The 21521-nt window shown below is 39.0% G+C and overlaps 1 protein-coding gene across 1 annotated transcript in view; it reads right to left on the bottom strand.

Annotated features, from left to right (window-relative positions):
- Window positions 1-9438: 9438 nt before the first annotated feature.
- Window positions 9439-21521, bottom strand: part of LOC124605969 (solute carrier family 22 member 7-like) — a 150510-nt gene continuing 138427 nt past the window's right edge. The window contains exon 10 of the mRNA XM_047137933.1: window positions 9439-9627. Coding sequence (XP_046993889.1) covers window positions 9439-9627 — 189 coding nt within the window. The remainder of the gene's footprint in view (window positions 9628-21521) is intronic.

Below are 21521 nucleotides of genomic sequence, written 5' to 3' on the forward strand. Positions count from 1 at the left end.
AAGAGTAACCTTTACTAATATGTTTGATATCTCCAACAAAAGGGAAACTGTGTCAGTCACATTGTCTTATTTTTTTTTACATTTTTATTGCTGATTAACAGACAGTTGGTAAATTATATTCTTGCTGTCATTAAATAACTTTCAAATTGCTATATTCATTGATCATGTTTAGCGTGTGGAGATAAGGTTAATTAACATTAGTTATATTTTGAAAGTCATTTGTTCTCAGGGTCAGATACTTATTGCAACTACTTTTACATGAAATACTAATTGGTGTAATTTTCAAATTTTGATTTTTTATTGTATAACTTTCGCTAGGACTTCTGAGTCCCCTCAAAAGGTAACCCAGCTCTAGTTTTGTTTTGGTGGGGATGTGAAGGTACTGGCGTGTAGTATCTGGAAGTGGTTGTTCTTTGAAGGGCGACAATGCGCAGTGGCGCAGAGAGTCGCAAGCAGAGGCTGTTGTTGAGAGGCTGTGGAAGGTGTAGGCTGCGTGAGCCAAAGGCGAAGGATTTATCTATATGTTTAATAATAGTGGCACACAGTTTGAATAATAGGGTGTTTATGTTTGTGCAGTGTGATAAAGGAAATAAATTAAATTTTACCAGTTCTTAATGTGTCTCCATCAGTTAGTACCACACCATTGCATTTAACAATGAACAAAGTCTCGATATACATGGTCAAGTACAACAAGAGGATTGTAACGTAATAATCATTAATTAACTCATATCATCTCCAAGGTGAAGGGAGCTTATAACCCTTACTGTTACATATCATTGGATTCATCTCGATAGCCACTATCAGATAATAAGTACCAAACTATAGCAACCCACTTTTAAAAAAAATGAGTTTCACATCTCTGAAGCGACCCCACCTAGCAACAAAACCAACGTTATAACATGGCCACCATTGTCCCGTGTAACTTTTGTCCCACAAACGTTTCAGTTCCTGTCATACCTTTGGAGTTATTCTTAGTGCCAATAGTTAGTAACTCATCATTTATAACAGAACAGTCCCTAATATAGTATATATATTTAGTACATTTTTTCATCTGGCCCTGAGAGAACATTAGGCAAACAGAGATATTGGGAAGATACCTTCATATACCAACATCAGACAATAACCACTTATCATTATCTATTGCGGTGCCTGCCGGAAATCTTCAGTTTTACAGCAGTAGCTTCTCATTTACAACAGCTTACGTCACTTGACTGGATCCTAATTCGTGATGCAGGTTATGGAATCAGTTTAAGTAACTGTGTTGAGTTTAGTGTATATCACTTACAGATAACGATAATATTATTGTTGTGTTCTTATCAATAGGAGCGTGATCCCATAATTTACAAGAAAATTGATGGATGTCGTAGTTGATTGACTAGCTGTGTCACATTTAATATCAAAGACAGACAGTGTAATATGACGTACGTTAACTTCTATTAAAACTAACTTGTCTTATATCACATTAAATCACTTGTGTAATCTTGCTTAAAACCTATTTTCACAGTCTGTATTTAGCCTGTGATTTTTAAAATGCGGTTCACCAAACGTTTACTCCTTATTTCGATTTGTATATCGAGCAATAATAGAAATTTAGTCCTTTCCATGTACATAACTCCCACACGTTCAGCTTTAAGTCCTAGACCTCTACATTACCCACAGCTTGATGCAATCCAAGAATCAGGATAACACTGTGAATGAAGTCATTTACACAACAAGTATGTTTTCCTTACAATTTATTCATTGGTATCATAAATCGAATCTTACACAACTTCCCTCACCTGTCTTATTTTCTTGTATTGAATGCAGATGCATTAACTCTGCAATCACATACATATTAGCTAGCCCAATATAGTATCTTTTTTGTGTTACCTCTTCCAGCTCTATATCATACGTTTCTTCATAAAATACAGCTGAGCTGACTATGACACAGCCAGAGTCAAGTATAGATCAAAAGTAAGCTAGAAAAGTAGGCCAGCTCTAAAATTACACTAGAGCTTGGTTAATATTACATACACCCGTCTACACGTTACCAACATCAGGTGTTTATTGTCTCTTCACTACCTAAGGTAACTGGTGATGCTTCTCTACTGATGTTGTCGTTGATGAGATGCTTAATTTCTTTCGTTTGTAAGTTTAAGTCGCTCTTCATTTACACATTAAACCTCCAGGCTGATATCGTGTACAATTGACTTTAGATTACCAAAGTGAATACAGCTCACGGTCTTCCTATGATGGATGTTCTGAACTATTTTTGTAGGAGAGACTGTAGTTCTGTACATAGAGGTGACAACTGAAGTATCTGAAATATCCTTATAGAATTGGGGCTTAATCATCTAGCACATTTACTGCCACAGTATAGCTGGGTTACCGTCTCCTTGGGGCCATTTACTTTTTTCCAATATCCTGCTTTAGTATGCTCCAAGTAAACTTGTTAAGTGAAAATAAAGTGAAAATATGGCATTTTAGTATCTTTTTTTTAAATTTTTTGTGTGAGTTACATTTGATTGCTATGTCCGCAGAGTAAAGGTACCAGATGTGTCATTTACTATGTCGCTAATAATTTTAGGCTTGTACACCTGACAGTTTTTCATTTCACAGCATTATTTTTGTACAGTTTTATTATTGCTTTCCTGCATTGTTGCTACAGTTTTTATTCAGTGTTGTTTGCTGTGCAACAAACTGATATTGTGGCAAAAGAAAGTGTCTCGTAGAAGTTATGAAGATGAACAAAGGCATGTACAGCAGTTTTAGATGAAGTTACGGACATAAGTGATGAAGATTCAGTGTCTTTATTTGGTGAAAGCTCAGACGAATTTTTACTAGAGGAGCCCGGAAGCGAAACCGCAAGTTCTGATGACGGAATGTCCACATTCACTCAAAGAACCAGACTTCATTGCTTTAAAAACCAGGCAAAAAAGCACCTCTAACCGTGTTAGTGCCATAACTATTGCAGTTGATTCAGGTTCAACTAAAGTAGGAGTAATATCAGAAAGTTCTGCAGATGAAGATGATACACTTAGAACAAATTGTAATGAGATTGTCTGGGGACCACTTACGGGTAAAAGTATTTAAAATTTACATTTATTCACTCCATTTCTGGTGTAAATGCTTCTGTTTCACTAGTTCTCAAAGGCAAGACACCATAAAATTTCTTGAAATATTTTGTAACTGATGAATTTCTGGAATATGTGACTCGACAGACTAATTTCTACTAAAACAAGTCTTAGAATGTTATTCAGTAATTATGAATTCATAACTGAAAAAGTGGACTGATGTCAGCAAAACTGAAATTCAACAAATTTTAGTATTTTTGTTATGGATGTCACTAAATGTGAAACCAGGGATTCCAAATTATGTGTCATGAAATATGCTGTATCACAGCAATGTAAAAAATGTTATGTCATACAATCGTTTTGAACTTCGTTTACGTATGTGGTATTTTTCCGATAACAACCAGTGCCCACTGGGCAACCTCATATTCAAAATTCAAACTGTTATTGATAAATTACTGGAGAGATTTCAAAGTGCAGTTGTGCTTGAGAAAGAAGTGTGCATTGACCAATCACTTTTACCATTTCGAGGAAGATTAAGTTTCATTCAGTAAAAAAAGAATAAGCGCCATAATTTCGGAATTAAATTGTTCAAACTTAGTCTAAAGGGTGGCTACACCTGGAATATGAATGTTTACTCTGGGAAGAATGCGAATCCTTGTTTTTCTCTAGCGACTTCTGTTGTTATGAGCCTTATGATCGGAGACAATTTTTACGTAAGTGTTCATGTAGCACACCAGCTTTTTGATCAATCAACACATTTAGTTAGTACTCTAAGATCAATCAGAAAACTGAATTATGAAGATGTTCTACAGGCAAAACTGAAGAAGGGGAATACAAATGAAAGGAAAGTACCACAGGTGTAATAAGCCTGAAATGGAAAGATAAGAGGGATGTTCTGATTCTGAGTACGTCTCATGGAGAAGAAGAAGCAGAAGTTCAAACCAGGAAGGTCACAAAGAGAAAACCAGCAAGGATAATTGATTACAATCAGTCTATTATAGATCTCTCTAACCAAATGAAGTCTTACTCGTATTGTCTAAGGCGGAGTGTGAAATGGTACAGGAAGCTTGCAGTTGAACTGTTGACAGGTTCAGCACTGGAAAATGCTCATGTGATTTGCCGATACATCAACAACAAGAAGATCTCAATCATAGAATTCAAAGAGGAAGTGACTTAGGGACTACTCATTACAGAAGATACCTATGACCCTGAGACTTCTCTCACCAAAGCCATTGCGTTACCTGCAGAATGTGCACTTGTGTAAATGGGAGAAGCCAGACGTGCGTGTTCAGTGTGCTATGAAAAAATGAAGAATGAATGTGGACGAGAGAAAGCTGTCAAGAAATGCAAGCAAACTGCATGGAAATGTAAGAATTGTGACTCATATTTTTGCATAGAGCGTTTTTTCATGAAGCACAGTGCATACAGGTGTCAGAAAAACAAAGTGGATTGACCCAAATTTTTCAGTTTCATTGTTGTTGCAATTTTAGTTGAAGAATGTAAATAAAACTGTATGTGATTTGCAATCTACTGTGTAAGTAATATGTCAAACTAAAGAGTAAATAAATAATGAAAAGAAGAAAAGTCCAATACGAATGAGCCATGTGAATATAACTCACGAATTCAGATGTCAATAACTACTCTTGAGCTCTTGAAAACCGTAGGCCACGAACATGATTTGTTACTGGGGCCATAGCCTACTATATCACTGAGTCACAGCATGCTCCTGTGAGTTACAACTGAACCATGGAGCTTTAAATGGAAAAATGACCTTGAGTTGTATTTACTTCTCGTGGCCCGAAGATAACACTTCCTGTGAGTTATAGTTAACTCATGTGGCAGTCAATGTGCTAGTTTCTAAATATCATTCAACATCGACAAAGATTGGGCTGGACATTTCATTACATGTATCTGGTGATTATGTCTTACAGGCAGCTTAAAGAACTATGGCTTTGCATGAAGGTAATTATTGGCTGATGACGAAGTTGTCAATCGCGCTGTAGGACAGTAGTCATAGATATCAACTCTTGGTCTAGTTTCACTAATGTACAGTACACTAAACTGGCGTTCTCCTGATCATTTACAATACCAATCACAGAAATTTCGGGAATAAGTAGAGATTTTACGAACAAATTAATCTCTCGCAAATGTAAGATCAGGGGTGGTGCAACATTGGATACACTATTGAACTAACACTCGAGAGAAACATACTACCCAAACATTGCGATTTACTAGTTCTTTTCCTTTTTTCGGTTAAGACTACTGCCGCGATAATTCCAAACGAAAACACAAGTTCGATATTGTTACTCCTACCTACCTGCGTAAGAATGTGTTCCGTGTCTGACTACCCTGTGGTGTACAGAATTTTTTCAGTGAATATAAACACCGAAATCCCACGAAGCTGTTAACGCGGTCGTAACAGGCAGAGAGATGCTACTTCGACGTGGCGCGTCCCCAGGTGCTGGATAGGGGGGGGGGGGGTCCTCACTGGTTTGACAGCGGACTTGAGTGAAATAAAATAGCTGTAGCGAACCAAACACCAACCACATGGATTAAATCTCCAGTTATATCTTGAGCAGTCTTTGGAAAGCTCCATCACTCCAACCTTGCAAATTTTGTGGATTATGAGTGAAAAAGAAAACAAATTATCCCAGGGAGTAAGTTGTCTCGACCTAAAGTCGCAAGCAGGCATTCCGGACTCTGGGGAGTCTGCATATTCCGCTCTTGTTTTATCAAAAGAACCAGAAAACTCAAATTCCAGAAGAGATATAATATAGGAACACTGAACATTAACCGACTGATCAAAATAGGAAAGCATCAGGAACTAACTCAAGCACTTGAACACCACAATATCCTAATTCTGGCACTACAAGAAAACTATTTTGAAACGGGTAGTTACCGAATTTGTAAAGGACAACCAGCGGAGTATATCTTTGGAAAATATCCGCAAATAGAAGACATATAACGGAGTCCGTTACAAACTCCAGCTCTACGTCCAACAGGCTCTCGACATTGAAGATCAAATGTAAAAACAAAATGTATACGATAGTGATTGCTCATACTCCAACAAATATTGACAGAAAAAAAATCCGAAAAACTACAGACTTTCTGGGAAGAACTAGACCACACGATTCAGAAGATTCGAAAGGAAAATGTAATTATTCTGCTTGAGGATTTTAGTGCATAGCTCGGCAAGGAGAAGTAATACAAAAACGTCACTGGAGAATACACAGCGCATAAGGGGCAAACTAGAACGGATTAAGACTTGTGGACCTCTGTCAAATCTTCAACCTCAAAATTATAGTTGCACACTTCAAGAAACATTCCAAGAAGATGAACTCTTGGAAAGCACCAAATCAACTCCTTGGAGATTTCAAAATTGACCACATAGCCAATTATAGAAGAGAATTTAACACAATTCAAAATATTAAGGTACAGAAAAGACTAAAAAACATAAAGATTACTATCTTGTTAAGTCTAAAATTAAATTCATCCCAAATTCAGGAACAAATAATAATAAACCTATGAGAAAGCATTTTGAAACCAGGACTTTTGAGGCAGATAGTCAAAATTATTTAAAATCGAGATTGCAAGGTGAGACGTGGGACGAAATGAAATCTCAAATGATGAAAGCAGCAGAAGAATCTCTTCCAAAAAAAACTAAACAGAAGAATTTTTGGTGGATTGAAAAGTGCAATGAATCTTTGGAAAGACAGACAAAAGCTTTGAGAAACATTTTAATCGATTCCGAGACAAAACAACCTGGAAACCTTCAGAGAAGGTAGTAAAATAGCCTCCTACACAATCAGAAACGAAAAGAAACTGTATTGAAGACTCTCCCTTCAACAAATACAGGTGTACTTCACTCAAAACAAATCCAGATATTATTACGAATCTTTTAAAAGACGCCTGAAAGGTTACAAATCACTCAGTTAAAACTTTCGTGACAAATCAGGGAAATTAGGTACAAATGACCAAGAAAACTGCAACATTTTAGCATTCTACTTTGGAGACGTTCTCAACTGTAAAGCGTCTCCAGAGAAACCGGAATTCAAAACTCCAGAAAAGATCACTGCAGAATCACATCCATCAACTCTAAATGAAGACCGGCAAGCTATAAAATCCCTCAAAAACAACAATTGTTCTGGTGAAGATGGAATCACAACTGGACTTTTGAAACTAGGGAAGGAAAAGGTAGCTTTACACCTCGGTACAATGATTAAGGAAATTTGGAGAACCGAGAAGATCCCAGAAGATAGGAGGACGTCACTTATACACCCGCATCACAGATAGGGTGACAGATCAGTTGTGAACAATTACAGGGGGATTTTCCTTCTATCTGTTCCATGCAAGGTCCTTTCCAAGATATTACTAAATAATATTAAACCAGTTATCGATGCACATACAGGAGAATACCAAGGTGGATTTAGAAAAGCGAGGGTCTGTTTGGAGCAAATTATTAACCGTAAAAACATAATTAGAACACGTGTTGGTCAACCACATGTTACGATGTTTAGTGATTTTAGTAAAGCGTATGACTCCATAGATAGAGAAAGCCTCATTAGAACTCTGGAGGAATTTGGAATAGGCAGAAAAACTATAGAGGTAGTAAAGCAAACACTGACAGATACCAAGTCCAATTTCAAATTTCGAGGCAAAATTTCTGAACCTTTTAAAATCCAAACGGGTATGAGACAAGGGGATGGACTCTCCACAATTCTATACACCATCACTTTGGAAAAGATTATGAGGGAGACATTGGAAGAATACACACAACAAGAAGTAATGGGAATTTCTTTTGGATGATCAGTTAAAGGTCTTACCATAAGTGCACTAGCTTTTGCAGATGATATAGCTCACCGTTCCATAGATATAGCAGACGCAATTAATCAAATAGAAATCTTAGCAAAGCATGCGGCCAAATTAGGTTTACAGATGTCACAAGAGAAAACTGAATTTATGTCTAACAAATATAAGGAAATCAAAGAATTGCACACAAATACTGGATATATCGAAAGGGTCAAATACTTTAAATATTTGGGAGAAACAATAACCGATACTGGTATAGGAAAAGGTGTCAAACTTCGAGTAGCTTAACTTACGAGGACACACATTAAACACAGAGGCTGTATTACCAAAAATGCCTGTCTCGAAATGCATAGTTATTACACTACAATACGGTGACGAGAACATAAGTTCAATATGCAGCAGAAAAACTCTCCTTCAAGAACAAAGGACTAATAGACGAGCTCAAGAAGAAGGTAAGAGTAATTATGAGGAAGAGTCCTGGTGAACACAAAAAATTGGAGAAAAATGAGTAAAGATGAGCCATGAGAAACAATTCTGTTAAACCACTCTCAATGGAAATGAGAAAGAGAAGTCTGATGTTCTTTGGTCATCTGGTGAGAATGGATGATGGCAGTTTAAAGAAGAAAATCTTCAATATTATTCAACAGAAGAAAACAGCCAACTCCTGCTTGCAAGGGATAAAGAAAGACCTCGGTGAACTTGAACTTACAGAAGTCGACGCAATGAATGGGGACAAGAACAGAACGGCAACAACTGAATTCGAGGTTTTTCAGGACGCTCCAAAACCAAAGACGAACAGGAAACTAACAGCTGCGCATCTGGAAAAAATGGCAGAAGAGCAACCCGAGAGAAGAGAGAGAAAGAAGTGGACCTGTGATAGAGTTTGTAACGCGGTCCTTAGTTGGTCAATTCGTGTAAATAAATAAATACACAATAAACATCGAAATAAGGAGACACAAAACATGGAGCATCGGTATCATGTCTTCGATGTTAAAGTGTTGTGTAGACTAAATATGTCTGGCAGGGAATTTTAACATTGCACTTGAGGAAAGATACATTGGAACTCAAATGAATGACAGTAAATAATGAGCGACATTCCTTCGTAATCGTATATTATGTGACATATTCACCAATAATCTTGAATGAAATCGTTTCAATAGATGCATTGTATCATTGTGGTTCCTCCCATTCATGATAAATAAAATTTACTTCCTAAGACAACACGTGGTTCTGCATTTCAGAACACAGGTGACACTCTGAGCCATTCAAAATTTTGCAAACTGTGGCAATATTCTCGCCTGAAACTGCTCTTGACTGATACCATTTATTTGCTAAAACTTGTAATTATTTTATTCGATAGCACTTATTATATGAAATTATGAAGCATGTGCGCTGTCAAGAAATATTTCGCGACGTACTTAATGATAATGTAGACCTACAGACAACTGTCATCTCACATTCTTCCATTACGTTGTCGTAGTCTTCAGCTATGCTAACAAACAGGGTACAAATCTGCACTTTTATTCAGAAAAAGTACGTAAACGACAGAATCGTTTAACTACCTCTCTAAACGGTTTTACGCCATGGCGTACTGTGGAGGTGGCTTTGGCTTCCAGCTCCAGTACTTCTGGTCTTTGCCGAAGACGGCAGCGTCCTGTAATGATTCTGGTAACCTCTGCAACGCAGATTCTGGAAGAAATGATACTGCAACCGCTGTCCCCAAGTTTAGAGCTGCAAGAATGGCGTAGGGCGTCCGTCTGTCACTCTGAAAAAGAGAAAGAGCGTTAGAGAAGCTAATCATAGTTGCGAGTTAAGACAATACCCATAACATGGAGAGAAAAAGAAAAAACTTGGTTTACTTGAACAAGATCAGACTCTGAAACATTTCCAATTGCATTACATTAATTTTCAGTTCTGTCACGAATATCTACAGCACTGTGCTGTTATTTTAACTGTCTTTACGGTTTTTCTATATTAAAAAGTGACAGTACTGAAATTCTCCAACTTATCTTTCACTCTACAGGGCAATGTAAACAGTTACAAACTTATCGACCGACTAAGGACGAGTGTCGGACCATGACTTGAAACGTGTCACTTGTCTTCCCAAAGGTAATCTACGGGGCTATGTCTCAGCACAGGTGTGATTTTAAATCCTCTCACAATAAATTTTTGATCTTGGCTTCACGAAATGCAAAAGAGATAACCTTTATGGTCATACAAATTGTTTTACAAATTCTGTGGAGTAATCTTGACCTCTCACTACATAAAAGTAAACTTGGTACGAACAGACCTTGACGACCACCCAATGGTACCGACCGACCGCCGTGTCACCGCCGTCGTTACTCGATGCGAATGTGGAAGGGCATGTGGTCAGCACACAGCTCTCCCGGCAGTTGTCAGTTTCCGTGATCGGTGCCTCTGCTCCCTCATCAGGTAGCTCCTAATTTGGGCTCGCAAGGGCTCCGTGTACGCCGCTTGCCAACAGCGCTCAACGGACCGGACGGTCACCCATCCAACTGCTAGACAAGCCCCACAGAGCTTGACTTCAGTGATCTGAACGGAATGGGTGTTGCAACTGCCGCAAGGCCGTTGGCGGTCTCACAATAAATATTCTGAGATTAATATGAACCATTCTTGGTCACTCAGAAATATTGATATATTTCCTTTTTACCTACTGTCTCAATGAATGACACACATGTTTTAAACTTGATATTTATACACGTATCTCTAAATCACATGAGAAATGTTTGCGGTTTCAGGAAGATATTGCGAAAATTTACGTAGTCATTCAATATGTCGAAGTAAAAATTATTGAATTTTTGGCTATAGAGTATCTAAAGATAATCTTTCGTGCTATACTACACAACGTACGCAAAAGTTAAATGACGTTGAACTGTAGTTACTAGAGGATTATTTATGGCGTAGTGTCACTGATACTATTCCAGTATAATTCATATTCAGGATTTGTGAAACGCACAAATAGAAAACGTGCTTATCATGTCATGATCCTGCGAAATACCTACTATGATTAGCATCGAAAATATAAAATCGTATAGTGCACACGTTTATTCTGACATTTACAATAACTGTAGAGAAATAGCAAAAACTGAACTGTAGTTAGGTACCGTACATTGAAAATGTTTTTTTTATTTTCTTTAGACATACACTTGCTACATCCAGACAAATTATAAAACTGTAAAAACCGAAATTTGTGTCTGTCTATTCGAACACGCTAATCCCAAAACTGGTAGAGGAAGCTTCATGGGCTGTTTATAGGTAACTTGAGTGTAGCTTTGGGCAACGTATAGGTCTTATTTCATCAATGTTGGATCAAGGAGAAGAAAGGCACTGAGATGTAAAAATTTGCGTAAATCAATTGTATCTGTTTATCTTCCTGAAAACACTAATTCTAAAACAAAACAAAAAAATTGGATCATGGAGAAAAGGTATCTTAGTTCGAAGTTTTATCTAAAATACTCCTCTCAGCTTGGTCGTTCAAACGTTTAATCCTTGTGGAGAACTTTAAAGAGCTGATAGATAGCGCCATTACTTTAATAGGACGCCAAACAGCCAACAGATGGCGCTGGTAGCTTTTTCTCACTCGGTGGCAGATTTATTTTCTGAAGTTTACGACAGTGACAGAATTAAGCGCCCCATTCTTGCCTTTATGAATATGAATGAAGAGCCAATTTGCTTTGCTAGGACATACAGATTTATTAATTTCGCTTAGTGTATTATAAACATAACGACATTGCTTTCTTCTTTCGATAGGTTACAGTTAAATTTGACTTCTTTTCTACGACAGATTCTTTATTTCGCGGACAGAGGCATTTTCGTATAAATACAAGAGTGACCAAATTTATTGCTGCATATGGATTTCAAAGATTCTCTTTTTATATAAGTAACTAACAACGTTGCTTTGCTTCTTGCGTTAGGTTTTTATTTATTTTCTTTGCTAGGCAAACAGATTTGTTAAGTTTTCTTTGTGATTTCGATGATTACTTATTACATGCTCATTTTGTTTTGTTTGCGAGTCAAAATGCCTTGAAACTGGTTGAGTTTTCTGAATGCATCACAACGGCTAAGAAACTGAGAACTCTGTGATCTCAAGAATGCAATGAAGATCGTGAGGCGGGATCTGCTGCAGCTCCAAAACATCAGGCTTTAGTTCGCTCTGTGGAAACTGCTGGCGAAAGTGAGCTGTGACATAACTGTAACCGAGAACGTCATCCGTTATCTCACCGCTCAGAGACATTCACCAACAGAAGATGAAAGTCACTTCTCTCCAACATAACATCATAGAAGACGAAACATTAACGGGTGTGGTGCAGGCAGAATACAAACTATTCCTCGCAATTTACCATATCGCTTTAAGCGTGTGTAATTCCCGGTGAGCGTATGTTAGTCACATAAAGCTATATAAGAAAAAAAAAACAAATCGCATGTATACGACGTCACGGGTATAGCAACAAATAAACGTCCTGGAAACGCCTGATTGCCTTGAACCCAACAGAACCAGGCTGAGTTTATTTCGATTTGATATCGTTACATTATTTATTCGGGTTATAAATAATTTGAGACTTAATGGAACCCATTATTTACTGTCAAACGATCACTTGGAAAATCTTTGTGAAAGGATTTAAGCTTTTGTTGCAAAGATACTTGCACAGAAGCATCTTCATCCACAGGAAAGGAACAAAGATTACTGTTTGATATCTCGTCGATACCATTAATGAGTAATATCTTTAACGCAATTTATGTTCGGTTATACAGAGCATTTAATATTTTATCTGCGAAACCATATATAACATTTCCTGTTGAAAAGTCTTTCTGGAAAAAACCAACCTGACATTTTGTTAGTACAGCCCACTAATTATTCGATGCTACGCAGTAAGCAGTTCATTTGAGTGTTATGAAGACGAGAAACTGAAAATTATACTCATTAGCACGGACAAGAAACTGTATAAATGGGTAGTTTTCAAAAGTGCACCTTCATACATTTTAGCCATAAAACTCTACTAACTAGGCTGCTTTCTTTTGTCCCTAAATGATGAATACATCCAAGTCCGTGTCACTGACGCTTCTTTTGAATATTTACAGCGTTTTAATTGTGTGTTGTTGCTTGGTATTCGCAAAGTGTCCGTCCCCGATAGCTGAGTGATCAGCGCGACAGAATGTCAATCCTATGGGCGCGGGTTTGATACCCCGCTGGGTCGGAGATTTTCTCCGCTCAGGGACTGGGTGTTGTGCTGTCCTAATCATCATCATTTCATCCCCATCGACGCGCAAAACACCGAAGTGGCATCAGACCGAAAGACTTGCACCCAGCGAACGGTCTACCCGACGGGAGGCCCCAGTCGCACGACATTATTATTCGTAAAGTAGACGGCATTCCTGGTCCTACGTCGTATTGGATGAGGTTGTCCGAAGACTTACGAACTGGACCCGAATTCGAAAGGCAAGTGAAACATGCGCCTAAAATTCCGTGTTAGTTTTCGTAGATACGAAAACATTCTAACAGCATCAGAACATAATATAGTGCACCATTTACAGCTGTAGCAATATAGCCAGCAGGATAGCCAATGGTAAACCTGGTCTTGGTCACAAATTCGTAACTATATATAGTTTTTGCTGCGTTGAAACTACTTATTAGAATATTGATTAATATACGGTGACGAAACTTTATCCGTCGTCACGTAAAATCAGCGCAAATTGATGTAGAGTTCGTCTTACGCCATCGGACGAGACATCTCTTCCTCTGGTATTATCTTACTGCCCTGGAAATGAGGCACCAGTATAAATGTACGTAATGTGCATAGCAAAACACCCAACATTCCACTCTTCCAGATTAACTGCTCATGTGTATAGGGACCAAACAGCAACTGAAAAGTTGTTGCGAATGAACGATTGACAACAACAATAGTAAAACCACAACTAATTTTGAATAAAGTTTCTTGTTTTACAGCGGAAGGTTTACGATTAAATATTAAAATTGATGAAAACGTCTGACCCTGCAGTTGGTGAAATGCAAAGGTTTTCTTAGCGTTTTGTTACTGAATTCCATTGAGACTCTTTGTATGGTAGAACAAAAAAAAACACACAGGTTGTACACACCGGTAGTCCATCGAGAGGTGAAGCAGCAAACGCACAAGACGAGAGTGGCGTCATGTAGCAAATATGATACTGCATCGTTTGGCACTCTGACATTGGTCTGATGATAGTTAATGTTGACATTCCACATCATGAAAAACACAACTAGTTGAAACTGTCTTGGTATGACGTTCGTAATATCTAAAAATTTAATGATGATCTCGGTGTTATATAAGCGCAGTGACTACTCGTATTACTTCGTCATTATGAAAAGAGATAATAGCGAGAGTCTAGCACGGTCACTCAGCTACAAGACCGAATGAGAATAAACGACCCCGACTTGCCAGACATCGTTAGCAGTATTTCCAAGTCTCAGATGAAGTAGCAATATGAAGAACTTCCTGGAGAGCTCACAACGTCCTCACTGCTAACTACAGCCTGCTCCCGCAAACCGTGTGTAGAAATAGCAAATGGCAAATGTTTATTTTGTCAAAGCTGAAAATATGAACAACACGAACTTGTACAAAATGTCAGGGAACAGTGACATATACGGACCGCTGACTCCAAGTGGACTGTTTCTACGTCCGGTCTTGCGTCAAACACGCTTAAATTATCGAGTATACCACGAAAATGTGGAGATATTAGGGATAATAGACAAATAAAACCATGTCACAGTGTGTTTCAAAACGTGTGTAGAGATTAAAATGTATTATCTTGTCCAAACCATCGATCGATTCACCTCAGCTCGGCTATTGGGGAAACGAATACATTGTCTAATTTATATTAATAGCCGCTAGATGTCAGTTGTCTTCTGTTTTGCTTCATAACCGTCATGTGTTTTAAATGGATACTCGGCAGCAGAAATCATTTTGTGTTCTCGAGTTTGCGAAGTGCAATTCCACGATTACAGCATAAGGACGTTTTTGTTGGAGATATCAGATTGATCCTCCGAATGGGTGCACGAATTTAATCTGCTTTCCAACGTAGTCCTTCAAAATCAAGTCAATGTGTTTTGTGCGATATCCCGACCACCTGTTTACGGCCCATTCTTCTTTGATTGAAACCCGGTTAACGGTCAGCAGTATCTCGCTAAGTTACAATACTGGTTATTTCCGAGTTTGCACGAAGTCAAATTCATTTTTCAACGAGACGGGGCACCCCCTCACTGGAGTCGCCAAAAAACTCCCACAAAACCTGGAAGAGTTGAAGATCCGAGTCCGTACTGCGATAACCTCAGTGACGAAGGATATGCTTGCCCGAGTATGGGAGGAATTTTGGTATCGATGTGATGTCGTTCCTGTCGCTAATGGAGAGCATTTTGAACATCTATAATCTGAATTTGAGAAGCTCGTAATAATATGTGTGTAAAGTTCCATATTCGTATGTCTTAAAGATTAATAAATATATGCATTCGAAATATGTATATTCTTTTTGAAACACCCTGTATATCAAATAGTGAATTCCAAGAGGAAAAAAACAAAAAAAAAAAACGAATGTACGACTGCTGAAGCAGAAGCAAAACTGAAGTAAATTGTGTGCACTGATACGTTCTCCATCTCCATTTATACCATAGGTAATGCACACTAACAAGTTTCCTCATTGCTTATGTAATTTTTCCCTTCTTGTTTGATACCGAAGCAGATGGCCAAGGCTACTCCTGTGATGTTTCGAGGAGACGTATGACACCGACGGTTAGGATTCATCACTTATTAGTGACCGTTAGCAGCTCAGTTAATGTAGCAGTGAAAGGAAGTAAGAAGATAGAGCTTCCTCACGAAAAGCAACTACCGTTTCAGGAAGTGAGCACTTTACAATTATACGGAAAAGGTACTGCTGCGGTGAACTCTCTCTCAATGTCATAATCGCAGCTGAGGAAAATACCTTGCAACGTGAAAGATGAGAGCGGGGCTACCTTATAGATGGAACGTATTTCTTGGACTCGAAATAGAATACTAACTCGGAGTGATATCTTGAGTGAGGACCAGTTGGAGTATTTCATTGAGAAGACAGGAAAATGTGAACCAGACCCGCAAATCACTGTCATGTTCGGATCCGAGAACGGATGATTCCAGCAACGAAAACGAATTTTCATGCCACTGTCATAGTCAGGATTTTGCAAAACCTTAGCAATTTTTTGGTAACTCTATTGTCATAACGACGGTTAATCGGACTAAATTACCTTGAACTTTTCATTGTTATATCGATGAAATATTCGGAAAAATTCCGACTTCGGATATCATCCTGAGTTAGTATAGTAAACATATTTGGCTCCCAGGAGGTCTTTTTAGTCAGGAGCGACCCCTACCCTCGTCTTTGCGTTCGAAGCACATACTTGAGCTATGATTATAGGATTGAGACACTGTTTACTGCAGCAATACATTGTATGCTTAGTTCCTGAAACGGTAGCTTCTTTGAAAATTATTCCGAATTTTCGTGCAAAAGCTGCGTCTTTCGACTTTCTATCGCTGTTGAGTTAATTGAGCTCTAGGCGTCACAAGTCAAATGAGGAATTTTAATCCTCCGTGTCGTATGTCTCCTGGCAACTGCCCTTGGGTACCCATAGTCTTCTGGTTCACGAATATCACGCTACATCAGTAACAACAGAGGACAGTGCCTCTGAATACAATCTAAGTAAATGTCACTGGTACAAATCTGAAATTTGTTCGTTATGTCCGTATCAGAAAAGATGGAAGAAACTACAGAAGCAATGAACAAATAAAAGAACAGATGAAAGCATACAACTCATATTTGACCATTAATTCTTTTTTGTTTCTACTTCAGTAGTCATACATCCAATTTGTTCCTTAGAATGAGAAATTTGATTTACTACTCTCTGACGTCAAATATTTATTGCACAAGAACCTAACATTGTACAGATATTATATTGTCATTTTTAACTTGAACTCTAAAAGTTTTATTTTTTTTCATATATACCGCCACAGCGTAGTTTGGTAATTGGCCGATAGTCAGCGCTAGTCGCAAACATGGCGAGTTAAGGTGAGGAGCTAGCATTCTGTATGTTGGAGTTCGACAAAAACAAGTGCGCCACAGCTGTTAACGGATGTTTACAGCCAAGTACGGTAAGAAGCCACCTACAACGAAGGCCATTTACCACTGGAACAACAAATTCCTTATGACCGGTTGCTTGTGCCCGGCAAAGAGAGTGTCAGTTAAGTGAATGTGGAGCGCGTACGAGAGACATTCATAAGGAGTCCAAAGAAATCAGTGAATCATGTATCCTTGAACTTGAAACGACTCCAATGACAGTGTGGAAAGTCCTGCGACAGAAGCTGTCTATGAAACCATTCAAATTGGAACTAGTGCAGAAGCTTAAAGACGACGACAAAGAAAAGCGTTTAGAACAAGTAACATGTCAGCCTCAGTAGCAAATAGAAACCTAACTTTACCCAGGGGTTAGCCAAAATAATTTGGCCTTCTTCAGAAGCGAGTGACACTAAACTACTGCAAGCCAAAGTTTGGCCATGTCAAGTATACACTGTGAAAAGTACTTAAACCGACAAACTCTTGGAGGTTTTAGGGACATCAAAACTAATATTTTTCCCTAATGTCATTTTTTCGTATGAGGAGCATTTAAACCGGTAGAGGAAGATTTCTCTGGTGGCAAATTAATTAATCTAACAAACACTTTTCCCTTTTTGTATGACCAAGAGACAACACATTAACACAACCCAATTTCAATTACGTAGATTTTCAAAAATGTCTCCATTGACAAGAAAACAAAGGTTACACTGCCGGATCCTGTTCTGACTAACACGGGCAAAAACATCAGGAGTGTCCTGAATTGTTTCCCACACAAAAAGTGAGGATCGAGCAGTCCATGGTACAGAACCACCTCTGCCAATCCACGTGTCTGGGAACCGTCGGTCCAGGAATCGACGCACACGACGACTGAAATGAGCCGGCGCCCCGTCATGTTGGGACCACATGCGTTGTCTTGTAGGGAGCGGGACGTCTTCCAGCAATATTGGCAATGCTCTGGCGAGAAAATTGTAATACTGCCTGCCATTTAATGGCCTAGGTAGCAGATACAGCCCAATTAAACAATCCCCAACAACACCAACCTACACATTAACACAGAACTGCACTTGATGTGCGCTAGTAACTGTGTCATGCGGGCATGCGGGTTAGCCTCACTCCAAGCATGCTAACTGTGCATGTTAAAGATTCCATCACTCCAAAACGTTGCTTCATCGGCAAACAATACAAAGGATATAAATGTAGGATGCATTTCACACTGTCCCAGGTACCACTGCAAAAACTGCGCTCTGGATGGATAATCAACTGGTTCCAGGTTGTGGACACGCTGTAAGTGAAACGCACGTAACAATTGCTCTTGAAAGACTGTTCTTATACTCGTCTGATTCGTCCCCATTTTACGTGCAGTTGCATGAGTGCTGATTGAAGGATGCCGCTCTACATGCTGTAAGACAGCTTCTTCAAATTGCAGCGTTCTTACCGTGCGACGGCGTCCCTGTCCAGGCAATCTTCTAAACGATCCGGTCTCACGCAGACATTGGTACACAGCATGAAATGTCGTATGATGCGGGATACGGCGATTAGGATATTGTTGTTGATAAACCCGCTGTGCAGCTCGTCCGTTGCGGTGCGCTACGTAGTACGCACCAACCATATCAGTGTACTCACTCCAGTTGTATCGCTCCATTAGTAAACGGAGACAATACGCTACTACACTGGTGGATAGCAGTTGCCTTCAACTGAAGAGCGTAATACGTCCTTCAACAACTGATGATTGTAATACGACCTCTAACAACTGAAGAGCGTAATAAGGCCTCCACCGGTTTAAATAATCCTCATAGGGAAAAATGACATTAGGGAAAAATATTTGTTTTGATGTCCCCTACAACCTCCCAAAGTTTGTCTGTTTAAATACATTTCACCCTGTATAACTGTAGCACTGAAGTAACCAGTCATAATTTACATTACTTGGGCTGAAGAGTATCGGCAGCCCCCACTGCGCGGACGAGGCGTCACTTTGTTGTTATGAATTTATTTAAAGGTTACCACATGGATCGGGAAATAGCCTCCGGCATTTTAAACTTTTTATCACAAACATTTATCGAGCTTCAGTTGCAACTTTTAATTGATGTTATTATTGCTTTGGGCTGAATCCACGTTAGCCCGGTGCCTTACCACTCCCTAATAGCTCCTACCGTACCAAACAGTAAAGTGTTTTATACTATCCAGAGCGGTGATCAGTAGCTGACGCTATCGGCAGAAGGCGAGGAATTGCAGCGCCTCTGCAGCAGCCGCTATCGGTTCTGAGCTAACAGGTCTCAGAAAGCTCTGGTGGATCTGGCGTTCAGTGCAGACAGTCGGCCAAGAAATAAATTGCAATAATTTTGTGGGACGGTGCTATTATTACCGGTGTGTCAGATTATAATAATGAGTTCAGAAATCAAACGAAAGGTGCTATAAAAATTCAGGCTAATTGTGGTAGCGATTGCGAGTTACTGCATTTAGATGACACGTGGTATCCTGGTATACCACGGGTGAAGCCGTCGCCGAGCAGCTCGAAGAGAGGACAAGACTTGCTCCAGAAAATGCCACAGCCTACAGTGATGCCGGAATTAAAGTGTATTGTCATTTCTGCATATCACGATCGGCGCGAACTGAAGCTCTTCGGTGACCTGCCGCCAACCGGGTTGTATGTCAAAAAGTGTACGTACTTGGTACGAATAATTCACTTGCTATTGTTTTCATTATCTCTTATTACACTAGATTAGCAGTTTATTTCAATGAAAGCGAATAGTATAAGCCTTACTTAAGGTTCACATGGTGCTACAAACCGTTAGTGCTCTTGGGTTGCCGAAAGACGATATCGCCAAGGTGTGCTTCATATAACTCTACAAAACGATGGAACATAGTACGATGTTCCTGTCACGATTCTGTTTTTGGAGAGGATCTTGTGTTTCATGACTTGCATGCTACACCCTCAGTTGTTTGTTGACCATGCTCCAATCTAATATTCTCCAATATCTATTTTCCCCTACAGTTCTAACCTCTTGCAGTTCCCTGCAATACCATGGAAGTTATTCCCTGATGTGTTAATACATGTAAAAATCTGTCTCTCCTTCCTGTCAATATTCTCCCTACGTTCCTCAACAATTCTGCGGATTACCTCCTCGTTTCTCATCATATGAGTCTGCCCAGTTTTCAGCGCCCTTTTACAGTACCAGGTTTCAAACGCTTCATTCCCCAATTCTCCGGTTCCCCGCAGTCGATGCTTCACTTCTTTAGAGTCATGCGCTGCTGACTTCCACTCTCATAAATTTCTTCCTCAAATTAAGGCTAAAATGTGATAGTGGTGGCCTCCGTGTGGAAAGGAATACTCTCTCTGCATGTTCTGACCCGGTTTTACGTCATCCTTGATTTGTTCGTCATACATTATTTTGCTTCAAAAGTGCATTTCGTCTGCTTCTGGGTTCCTAATTTCGATGCTAATTACATCACTTATCTCGTATTTGTTAGTCCTAATTACTTTCATGTTTCTTCTGTTTACACTCAATAGACAATTTGGTCTCTATAAATTGGTCATACTTCTTCGCTCTCACTGCAGAAACCAAGCTCATCACTAAATCTTCTCTTTGATTTCCTTTCATCCTGTGTGTTAACAACACTCCTGAATCTCCGTGTCTTACAACGTTCCCAATTCATTTACTTCAGTCTTGCTTTTCCATTCTAATTTTTCCTCCAGGGTTCCGATTAACAATATTTTCTTTCTTTCCCTGTGCTTTACGTCTGTTTTTCTGAGAAAATCGAACACCTTGCACAAATTTACATTTTAGAGCGGTTGCACTAGGTCAAAAAATATTAGGCAAGTGTTAAGATTTTTTGTAGCTCTTGTATCCTTTACCAGCGCAAAGCTATCTTCTATGGTGCGTTTACAGTTTTTAAAGTCAAACTGATCGCTATCTAAGAGACGCTAAACTTTTTTTCCGTTCCCTTGCGATTATTCATCGGATCTGCTTTGGCGTCTCCTGAAGAGAGCTGATTTTGTCCCATACGCCATTTTGGCTAAACGGGAGGGTTAGATGGTTTTACTTGTCACCGAGATACTTTTCGACCGATGTCCAACGAGAAGTTGATGAAATACAACAAGGGGACAATATTACATTTGGAGGCGGTACAAGAAACACTATAGGAGATGAGGAATAGAAAACTAGCTGGACAAGATAACATTTATGAAGACCTTGTCTAATATGCAGGACCTCTGTTGTTGCGTTTATTAAACAAATGTTGGAAATGAGAGGTGGTAATCACCTTATGAAGAGTAGAAGAAGTAATATCTCTCTTTAGAAAATGAACTAGATCTGCTTGTGAAAACTGTAGTGGAATAAGCCAGTTGAATCCTAGCTATAAATTATATGCACAAGTAATTAATAACATACGCAAAAGAATGGCTGACGTGCTCATGTGGAAGGAGCAAAAGGTTTCAGAAAAGGATGATCATGCTGTGACTACAGTATTGTTGTAGACGAGAATGTAAGTTGGAATCTTGTAGTGCATTTGTAGATTGTGAACAGAGTG

Source organism: Schistocerca americana, chromosome 3 (genome assembly GCF_021461395.2).
Source record: "Schistocerca americana isolate TAMUIC-IGC-003095 chromosome 3, iqSchAmer2.1, whole genome shotgun sequence".
NCBI lineage: Eukaryota > Metazoa > Arthropoda > Insecta > Orthoptera > Acrididae > Schistocerca > Schistocerca americana.